At 32.2% G+C, this 12,010-nt stretch overlaps 1 protein-coding gene across 4 annotated transcripts in view; it reads left to right on the forward strand.

Annotated features, from left to right (window-relative positions):
* The window catches only part of LOC113518499 (kinesin-like protein KIF13B), a 179,620-nt gene that overhangs the window by 118,799 nt on the left and 48,811 nt on the right, over positions 1-12,010 (forward strand). For all 4 annotated transcript variants that reach the window (XM_052901813.1, XM_052901814.1, XM_052901815.1 and 1 more), the window contains exons 4-5: positions 4,817-4,944; positions 6,431-6,580. In XM_052901813.1, the coding sequence (XP_052757773.1) occupies positions 4,817-4,944; positions 6,431-6,580 (278 nt within the window). The remainder of the gene's footprint in view (positions 1-4,816; positions 4,945-6,430; positions 6,581-12,010) is intronic.

Here is a 12,010-nt window from a genome sequence, read left to right on the forward strand (position 1 = left end):
TGTGTGCATGGATGTCCGTGGAGCAAATGATACGCTACAGCGATTTTTAACGTAGTTGGGAGTAATTTTCTATCTTTATTGGGCGCAAAACTTAATTTTTTGTATATGTTCGCTAGCACTGCCCTCAAACACTTTCAGTTTCTATCTAATGGTTATTTGATAAAAAATGCCATACGTTATTTAGTTCGCTATTTGTGCAAATTTTATTGTGTAATAAAGAATTTAAAAAAATACATAGTATAATGGACGGATTTAATACTAATAGCGTGTTCTTTCAGTCAAATCTCAATGTTATGCAGAACTTCTTAAATATTGTTTAGTATAGTAGTACTTATAAGCAAGTTGTAATTTTTAAGCGACCTTCAATAAGCCGCCGTTTTTTTATATGGAGCAAAAAGCTACTCGTATCGAAGTGAAATTGATTTGTGACATGCTAGTAAATGTGCGAGCTGTTATTCAATTGTAAGACGAAACTTTGATGAACATTTAGGTACTGCATAATTTTGTAAAAAATTTAATTGTATTTAATATAGTATAATAAAAACTCAAGACCACACGAATTACATTGCATTTTATATATAAGCAGTGATATTACATTAAATTATTAAGATTTCATCGAGGTATTTATTTGATAATAATAGTGTTGGTAACTGTACATGTCTACTTTGTGATATATTAATTAAACCTGTATAAAAAATGAAACTGCAATTCCCAAAGAGGGTTGACGTCAGGCAGCCAGCCGGTCGTAAAACTATAAGCCAAATCGTTTTGTAATATGCATTAAAAAAACATATTACACCGTCCCCAAATAATAGTTGGGATAAGTATAGGACGATGATGATAAAAATGAAACTATAATATCAAGCTTTTAAAAATAAAGGGAGGGCCCGATCCGACGAATTTACTGCAGCCTTCAAATGGTACAGTTACGCCATTGTGTTTTAGTTAAAAAAATTTAAATATTAGTTTTCTAAAATTTCATATTATAATGCCACTGTAAAATACTAATAGGTACTGATCGTTTATCACTTGGGCCAACTATGACGGGGCCAAGTTTTAATAGTCAAATGTTGACGTTCGTTAATTGTCAAAGTTCCTATGCAAATGTGCCGAGTAATTGATTAAATATACAGTATAAATGGTACCGACGTATCTATTAGGTTTTGCGCGTGCCATCGTCTGCTTATACTTACTGCCCGATTTATTGGTATGTGGAGTTACGTGTTAATTTTAGACATTACATATTAAATTTTATCGAAATCCTTTTAGCTGTTATTGAGTAATTCGCTATGTGATCCTTACTTAAAATGGATCAAACCTTTCTTTCCTGTATCGAAAGAGGCGATTAAGGAGACTTAATGATCAAGAGATAGACAGTAACATTCCCCGTAGAATATCAGCAAAGCCTTACTGCAGTTGTCGACTCGCCAGCCAAGCGTGGCACTTACTGTCAAAGCTCCCCTTATGGGGAAGGCCTATGTTCAGCAGTGGACAGTTAACGGCCTAAAATTATAAGTATTTGGGTAAGAATTTAAATAAATTCACAAACATTTACATTTACTATAAAATTAGACTTTTAAGTGAAGAAGAACATTCTATTGGTGAAAGATCGCATTCATGGACCATATTATATATCCCTGAGTTCGCCCAGGATGATGTGGTTAATGTGGTGTTATTATAAAAAAAGTTAGCCATTTTTACGAAGCAAAATACAGTTGTTTAGTTTCCTTTTCACTGGACAGAGACTGGATCTAATAGGTTATAAGTGATGATCCTAAGAATATTGGAAGACTGCCAGTAGGCGCCGAGTAGCCACTCGAATTTTGATGACGTTTGCAATTTTCCCCTTCTGTTGTGAAAAATGTATCGCTCTAACAAAGTAGTTAAATGAAAAATCTTTAATTCAAGTATTGGTAGTTTGCTTGGGCAAGCGCCCAAAAGAAAAAAAAAGGTCTTTCGTACTCATAATTCTATGTAAACAGCAGCACAGCTGTTTCATGACAAAATTACTAAATGCTCATGCACAGAGATGATGTGTGCTATTTTGGTTCAAAATATTGTATCATCATCACTATATCAGCCATTAATTGTCCACTATTGAACATAAGTCTTCCCACGAGAGGGGTTACGAAATAGAAATTTTGTATATACCATATTAATTCAGAAAATATGACGTTTTGGGTACTTATAAATTGCCAACCATTAAGAATTTCGTTGAAATCATGGTAGTTGGGTACGCCTGAAAGTATATTGTACATTCGAAAACATTACCCACTGTTCTTCAGCAGTCGGGTAAAAAATTTACCTAATTTCAGAGATATTATTCGTCGGAAGTTCCTCCAAGCAGCCAATTAATCCGCAGCGAATTGCGAGTAGATAGTAGAAGGATAGTATAGAACAAATTAAATTTAGATTGAATTTTAATGTAATTTCCTTAAATCTAAAGTGATTAATTCAGCTGTTGATTTGAAAATTGAGCTATTTTCTTGTTTGACGTGAATCAATTAATTTAAGGCTTGACCTAACTGAGTGTAAATCACCCTTATCCATTTTGGATGGAAGCCAATGTACCTGTAAAACAATATTGTTTAAAAACATATTCTTGTGCTTTGTCTTTCTTGTAAAATTGTGTTTGGAAAATTCATGAGAAATTATCAAGATTTTATAGAATTTAAATTTATTTGTTAACCAATGCTCTTATTGCAAGGATAAAATAGGATATTAAAAATGAGTAGCATTTTTCATCTGTTGTCATTGTGGTGAAAGTAGCACTCGACTTAACTTCACATTGTCGAGCAGATGTGATTTATTTCTAGCTTGCATTCAAAACTCCTTAATTTTGCTTGTGTTTAAGTATATCGTCTCTTGAAGACATTTTTTTAAATGTGAATTACTATTGAGAGATCGTAGTTCATGATAGTGCATCCATTATCATTATGTATGTAGTAAGGTGAAGTCAGGTTAGTGGGCCCACCGTGATATTTTCATCAGGAATTAACAACGGTAGTTCCCAGGTAGTAACCACCACACGGTTCAATTGGAAACTATACAATACCACCCAACTATCGTCGGTTGACCTGACACTATATTTTCGTAGCTATGGAAAAGCTGGCATGGTTTACTAATTATTATTCATTAAACTCTTGTTCCAAAACGTTTAAACTTTCAAGTGGTTATAATGTACGTATTGTTGATTCGCTTGCAATAATAAAAATGTATCTTTGTTAATACCAAGTCCTTTTAAGGGGTGTCCAACTAGAATGAAACGCTAAAACTTTACTTTTTCTTCATTCAGATCCAGGGATTCTTTTTTTAAATTTTATTTTACATTCTGAAATTCAAATGTTATGAGTTATGCTCTGAAATGAACCGTCTTTAGAGTACATAAGAAACAGCACAAAGTCGACATTATTAAAACGTATGTACTTACCTAAAATATGCGTGTGATACAATGTCTGTCGTGCGTGTAACCGTGACTTAGCTTACGTTACTAGATCATGCATAATGTATACGCCGCTTTATTGTCTCAAATCTCACCTTCTATGTACGTTACATAACAGTGGTTGTAAAACACTGATTCTATAACTGGGTTAGGTGCCACGTGCGTCGTACGGCCACCGGTGTCAGGTGCTCCCGTATAATAGCGCCGTAAATTCATAGTACACAATTTCTTACGACATTGTTTCGACGTATTCAAAGAATATTGATTATAGCTGTCCTGAATGTTCTATCGAATGTAAATGTATCCGTACTCTTTGTAGTCTTTTTCATTATTTTTAATATTTCACAGATTTATAACGTTCATATGTTTTCTGGTCTTTGGTTATTGATCCTGGTCGAGGACAAAACTATACATTTGTGTAGATATATCGTAACGTCTTATCGGGTACAATATCATGAGAGACAATTAACTTATATAAATTGTATACATTTATTGAAATAGGGTATATGAAAACAAATATTATATATCTTATATATAATAGACGATACATTAAGGTAAATCTCTATTGTACTTAATAAAATTATTAATCATATGAATTTCAAATGTTTTATTATGTTCCCGCATGTTACTAATAACTAATTCGATTTGGTTATTAAACTTGATAAAAAAAAAATATATTTACATTATTATTATTATAGGATACCTATATAAATAATAAACCAGTCCTGAGCAAAACTCGTTTCCCTATCTTCCCCCTAGCGTACTCATAGCAAAATGCCGAGTGTCATTTCTTTTATAATATTTCTTTATTGTTTAAATGGTACCATTCTGCTAATTGTGGCTGCCAGCTTTATTCTCAGTAATTATTCGGTCTCTCCGGTGTAATTTAATTTAATTTTAATATGCCCTTGCAAATGAGACCCTTCTGTATAACTGTACTTATTTAGGGAGCTATAAATAGATAAAGAGTAGGAGCATTTTTGATGTGCAGCTGCTTAGGTGCTTTTGGACTGGGATTTTGTTCTCAAAATGGTATTCGTCTAACGCCTCAAGATATTTAAATGTGAACCATATTAAAATTTTATATTGGCAATAGAATCGGTAGGGTTATCATTCCATTTTCATCCGGTTAAAAATATTTTGTTAATATTTGTTTTCATCAAAGAATTTAACTTGAAATTTTGTCTATGATTTTGAAGAAATATGTAAACGAGTATATGTTGTATTATTATTTAAACCGCCATCAAGTATCTCTGCACATCCTAAAGGTTGACTGGTAGAGAATGCTTATAGCACTAAGTCCGCTTTTTGTACCACAAATTATTGATCAATAAAGTTTGAATAAATTATTTATGAATGTATTTTTTGTTCTAGGTTCAGGGAAGTCATATACGATGATGGGGGCCCCGGGACCTGATGAAGGCGGCATTATTCCAAGATTATGTGACGCGCTGTTCGAAAGGATCGCTGTTCAACAGTCACCACCAGCGCTCACTTATAAGGTGAAATAATGTGAAAAATAAATAAATAAAGATAATATGCTCTCTAATGAGGTTGTTATAGGTGTATTTCAATAGTCGTTATTATGGTGAACATAACACCCAATATATTCACAGTTCATATTCATTCCATCAGGTGGGCCGTCAGCTTGTTTGTCATTCTAAGTTGCATAAAAAATATAGACACATAAAAAAGTTAATTCGAAGTAGCTATAAAATATTTGTCAAATGACCATGAAGTTTTATCAGTAACAAATATTATGAATCATTTAACACATATCAGTATACATACAAAATGTATGGCGCAGTATATTTATTATTGTACTGTTGACAAGTGGATATAACAAGCTATGTGTGTAAGTATTGATAGAATACAAATAGAGAGGATATAGTTACTGTCCGTGATTGTCATACACTACCAATGTTGAGAATTTAAATACCCTTACTAATATTAGAAATAAGAAAGTGAATTTGTTTGTTACCTTATAGCGCCTTATCGGCTTAACCATTACTATGAAATTTAGTATACACGTACTATATGGGATGGTGAAGGATTTAAGCTGATTTTTAAACTAGTCTGTAAATATATCCCGGTCACGCGTACGAAGTCGTGGGTAAAAGCTAGTTATCAAAGAGTACAGAGTAAACTCCACTGTCAAATATCTCTATTTTTTTTTAAATTAAAATATCAAATTAAGATTAATATTATATAATAATTGGTAACACCCTGATTCTCCTACCGCAATATCATCATCATATCAGCCATTAGCTGCCTCCTGCTGAAGATAGGCCTTCACCTATTGAGGAGTTTTGCCAGTAGTTGCCACCCTTGATAAGCGGGTTGGCAACTGCAGGTTGTCTTTGGTGATGTTTAAAGAGGGATGCGGTTGCTCATCCCTCAACCGTTAAGTTCCCTAAGGTGCCTCTTACGACATCCAAGGGAAGAAATAAGTGGCGTATTCTATGCCGGGACTACATGACGAATACTACTAGCTTAATATATTAGCTGTAATACACTGTTTATCTCGTATCAATTAAAAAATACCTCAAATATTATCCTAAAATATGATTCATCCTCGTATTAGATTTAATAATTACGCATGATTGAGTAATAAACATCCAGACTTCATATTATCACATAATATTGAGTAGGATGTGAAAGTTTGCAACACATAAACCATGGGCGTTATAATGTCGTTGTCCATGGTACTATTTCTGTCCATAAACAACGGTTACAACTTTCTATCAGGTGGGCAGTTAGCTTATTTATTTTCTCTTCATTGCACTATTAAAAAAATAATGAATACAGTAAATATTAGAAATGATACAAAAGACGGCCTTGTCGCTAAGCAATCTCTTCCAGACAACGTATTTTAAACTTGTGTTATTTGCATAAAAAAAATAGGATAGTTTTAATTTTTTTTCTAGCTCACGCGCAAAGCCGTAGGATTTTATATGGCTAGTGCTAAATAATTTAAAATTTTTCAAGGTGGAGGTGTCGTATATGGAAATATACAACGAACGGGTCCATGACCTCCTGGATCCAGAAACAACGAGGAGATCCCTGAGGGTGCGGGAGCATGCGGTCCTGGGCCCTTATGTCGATGGCCTATCACAACTGGCTGTCACATCTTTTCACGTAAGTTGATCTTTTTGTATGTATATGGTATTATGAAATATGTTGTCTATAAATTCTATGAAGTAAGACAGTTCTGATTATACGCTAAAGCGTTTTGCGGCTTTCTTCATCATGTGTGCAGCCAAAGAACTTTGGAACTCTGCCTACTCTGAACTCTGCCAATTTAAGGCAAATGTGAATAGGCTATTTATTCGTGGACCCGCTAGCCCCATCTTAGACCATATCATCGCCTTTCATCAGGTGAGATCGTGATCAATCGCGGAACCCTTCAATAGTAAATAAAAAAGATTTCTTAAATTCTTTATTCTAAGTAATTAACTATTGTTTAGTACAATCAATACAATTTATTATTAGTACTTATAGAGGCCATAATAAATTATTACTTACACTTTTTGTTATTGACGAACATGGAATAGTCACCCCGCCTGTGAAATCGGCTTACAGGGGTGGGGTACCAGTATGGAAGAAGATATCTAGAAGGGATCGCATAGAGGTCGATCTTTTAGTCTACATTGCTAGTAATTGGTCTACTAATCCGAATTACTAACGATCACTATCCCAGCATTATACTTAAATAAAAAAAAATCTATAATATTCTCTATAAATTAGATTTTTTTTTTTAAATATATATAGGTATAATATGATTTTTTTTTTTATTATAGACACTTCTAATACATTTGCAAATGTTGTAGAATCTATTGTCTAAGTTATTGCACAGGTTAACTAAATTATCTATCAGCGTTTTTGTAATTTTGTATCTTTATGCACTGCAATAAGGTCCATAGTCCTTTCTTTCATTGCCCTATGTTTGATAGACTTTATTGTCTGAATATTCCATCCACTAGTGCATTACATTTGTGCACTAGATATGTTTACCAACAACCAGAGACGTCCCGCTGCGCTCTGGAACTAAGTACACACGTCTTCTACAGCAATGCATTTCACGTCTCCTTGATTTAGGTAGTTTTGTAGTTCTGTGTAATTAGAATATAACATATGTACTTAAAGTACATACATTTCATATATACATAAAAATGCGAAACTATATATTGTGCTATTGGGAATAATGTATAGATCTATATTTCAAGTGTATTTTAAATGACAAAAAAAAAATACTAATATTTATTGCTTTGCAAAATATTTGAATTCAGAACAAGCACAAGCGTCATAAAATTAAAAATGACGTAACACGGATGTGAACCCTATCGATTACAAAGACAACTGTGAAAATCTGCGGAGTAATTGTGTAACAGAGCCCCCAAAAATTCAGATAAAGTAGAACCTTCTTCTTTTGAAAGTCGTTCGAGAAAAGATTTAATGATATAAAGTAACAAGGAGAACTGTACATTATTTTATTTTTATATATTCTTTTTATCTGTGTCATTAAAGAGGCGTCTTTATTCAATAATTATAAGATAGAAAAAATCTCACTCTTTCTTTGTTTGGTAAATAATGAAAAAAGTTCCATATCAAAATAAAACCATACAAAATACCTTTAGATGTTTGACAATATAGTTGTAATATCTTCTACCGTTACAGTCAGGTCCGGGACCCAAGGCCCTAATTACGGTCCTTCGTCGCTCATTATGGACTCTAACCTCCGACCCTAGATTTAATTTCAGCTGTGTATTCCACAGCCTTAAAATGTTGACACACAATGTTTGTACGGGTATTAAACACACGAAAATGACTTTTTTTGCAAATTACTTTATATGCTTGAAACAGATTTAATTTTCTTTTATTTTTCTAAAATTTTTATGCTGGTATGTATATATTGAATAAAAATTTATTTTTTCTGGTATATTATTTCTGGTTCTTTCCTAAACAGCATCTACTTTCATTAAAATACGTACAAAATTTTCCCCTTGGGTTGTTAAAACTCAATCATTTAAACCGCAATGTTTTAAATGTAAATTCAAATGAAACATTCAAAAAAGGAACAGGAATAACAATATAAAGCAATAGACTGAAAATGAAAGGGATTATTTATGGAAACTTCGAAGCGGTTATTGCCCAACAAAAATTGGTCCGTACTAGATAAAATCAGTTACTTCGCCGATTGGTTGTTCTGACAGCTTCATTATGTTAGCTTAAGAGTGCCCGGAGGCTTAACGGGCGCCGTTCCTCCTCGGCCTTCGATGCTCCAATCATTTCGCATCGAAGTCATTTAATTTTGACAAGGGCAAGGAATTGCTAAGGCGTAAGATGTCGATCCAGAATTTCAACTCCCGAAAGTTGCAAATAATAAAGTTAGTCAACATTACCCGTCACAGCGTCTTTGGTTACTTAAAACGGTTGGTATTTGTGAAGTACGGATAAAACTTTATTATTTCCTGATAAGTATTTTAGTCGCATTTTATTTATAGGTTTCTACTGTACTGTGGTGTACTATAGCTATGTCCGTGACTTTGTTCACGTGGACGTTCGATAAGGCGAAATTATTCTGAAGATGTAGCGCGTATCTAGAATATTGTATATATTCTTAATATTGTATATTTTGTAATAGTGTATTATGTTAATTCTGTTTTCTTTTTTTTGTGAACTGATTGGAATGAAACAAAAACACAAAATGTTAGGGGAAACTTGCTACAATACATCAGTGAAAACCGCATTCGAATCGATCAAGCAGTTTCTGAGATTAGCGCATAGACAAACAGGCAATTCTAAAAGATGTTTTTTGACCTAAGTAATATAAGTATAAAGATTATAAATAGGCTTTTTTTTAAATATTGAATGCACATACACGGTTCGTTTACAATTTTATAAGCTATTCTATTAATTCTATATGTATAGATAAAAAGTTGCAAAATTAACCTTTATAAGATTTCTTGTGCATCTGTCGATTGTCAAAAAGTTTGATCAACCTAGTGAATCTCTATTATTTCCACAACTTCTTCTATATTCTTCAAGTAGTTCAACATCTGGGTATAACAACAGTTTTGTTAGTTGAAAACCAACCTAATTTGTTCTAGTTCGTATTCTGTGGTTTTTATTCTTATTTATTCTTACAATCTTTAAGGTTAGAACGAATTTAAAATTCAAGGTAGCATATTCCGGTGAGACGCAATGATTTAAAACATGAAAGTGTATATGTTTGTAAAACATCCTTTTATGCTGTTTCCGAAGCTAAAATGTTTATATTTAATTTATACTAGTTTTTACCTGCGGCGCGGTGGCTTTTGGCCACAATAGAATATCAGTGTTTTGCTCTTTTGAAAGCAAAGTAATAAACTGAGTTATGACCATTTTGTGTTAGTGTGGCAAACTCACGAAAAATTATATTACCCTTTTTTGTATACGTATTTTTTTATTTCTTTGAGTATCCACTAATATCTGTTGTTATTTGTGTGCTGTAAGTAATGCAAATAAATTATATATCTATTTATCTATCTAATCTGAATAAAAAATTGCCTATGTTTTTCTCCATCCCAAAATTTCTGGACAGTACGTAGACATACCAAATTTCATAACGAGTGGTCGACTCATTAGGCGTCAAGTGGTAACAAACAAACGAACTCAAATTTCGCTTTATAATATTAATAAGGCCAAATTTATTTGAAAAAAAAAAACTTAAAAATATTATTATATTTTTTAATTTATTAAAATTATTGAATTGATATTCAAACTTAGTGCGTACAATTGTAATGTACGTCGATGTCAACGAATGTTTACTGCCTTACGGATTATATCGAGTAACTCTAGTTACACAAAATCGATTCCACCGTTATCTATCCGAGACGATGAATAATTCATATTAAAAGGTATCTGATACAGCTCATGAGTCGACTGCTTTTGTTTTGCTCGATTTAACACGAGATTTAAATATACATCTCTGTTGATCGATGTGAAGGACAGGGGTCGTTTTTCACTTTACCGCATTTACCATTTTTACGATCTCACAATAAAAGCGTTAAGTGGAACCCCACGGGAAGCTCGTGATGTGCATTTATTTTATTCATAGCGTGTCATACTTGGCGAAAAAAATGTTTGCAAGTTTTTTATATTCAGATAAGATGTCAGGATCATTTTTGGAAAATTCAAATTTAAAGAATGAATAAATGAGTGCACTATAGTCATATTGCATTCATGTAAATACAATAAGTCCCCCATATTGCAAAAATAAAGTCTTTCAAGCCTGTAATTGACATATCATATTCAAGCCTGATAATGAATTTTATTTTCATTTAAAAAGTAGGAATTCAAATAAAAGTAAACAAAAGTGAAATTGAATAAAATCAGGAAAGTAATTACGAGTATATAATTGTTTGTTAAAAATAAATTTAACCCTTTTAGTCTTTTGAGCAGTGAAATTAAAGGTCAAAATTTATATGAAAGTGATACCGGGATACATGTATCTCAATTATTGAGTACTTGGGGTTGATTTTGGGATGCATGCATGATGCATGCAGAGTTAAATTTGTAATTAATGTTTGAAACATTATTACTACTCTGAAACGTGCATTTTGTTTAATTATGCGCATTAAAATAGTTCTTACTATATGAATGACTGAATGAGTATACTTTATTTGCATTATAGAATATAGGGAATAAGCAAGACAATTATTAAAATCAAATTCAAAACAAAAACGAAAAAGAAAAACATATTTCAGACAACAAGATCTATTTTGTTAGTTACTTACTACTTAAAATTACGTTAGTGAAAAAGGTTATAATTTCTATCACAGAATATAAAGAAACTGGTCCTTTTTTATTATTAATGAAAAGGATATTATATTTGCTTTAATATGCAAGACCTTTCGTTCAAAATTTGCAATGTATTTCTAATGTTTCTGTTAGATTGTGTTCAAATATGGCGTACTTATGTAATTTTGGTTACATTATAATGGTACCATCGAGTTGGTCTGATGATGAAGATGTAAGATGGCCATAGGAACTCGTGAACTTTATATGATAACTCCGTCGTATTTGGGTTCATTTGACTTGTCTTGACAGTAAATATAACCCTGTGTAGTACCCAGAGTTTGATGATTAAGCTTAAAGGCTACAAAACTTGTTTTCAATGGTCTTTAAAAAAAAGAAAATGTTACCTTGTAACTTCGTCAGTTGTAAACTGATTTGGAGAATTTTGTATTTGAAAGGATTATTATATATATCAAATTAAATTTAGTAGGTTATCGGTTTATAAATGAATAAAACTGGTTTTATCATATTTGAAATTATTTTTTGTGGAACGCAATCTTTTAATATTAAAAATGTTTTAAACAGACCTTATTACACTTCATTGGCTGTTAAATAAGTGTCTCTAAATAGAAGCAATAGCATCCTTGGTGGGCTAAAAGAGAAATTAGCGGAGGCTAATATGACCGTAGAAAGGTACACTTTTATTACTCATTTAATTGACAGTTTTCTCCAAGAATATTATTTTGATTCATTTGATTCATTTTGATTTATGACACAGAGAATATTATC

This window comes from Galleria mellonella, unplaced genomic scaffold (assembly GCF_026898425.1).
Source record: "Galleria mellonella isolate WM207_F2 unplaced genomic scaffold, CSIRO_AGI_GalMel_v1 utg800, whole genome shotgun sequence".
Classification (NCBI taxonomy): Eukaryota; Metazoa; Arthropoda; class Insecta; order Lepidoptera; family Pyralidae; genus Galleria; species Galleria mellonella.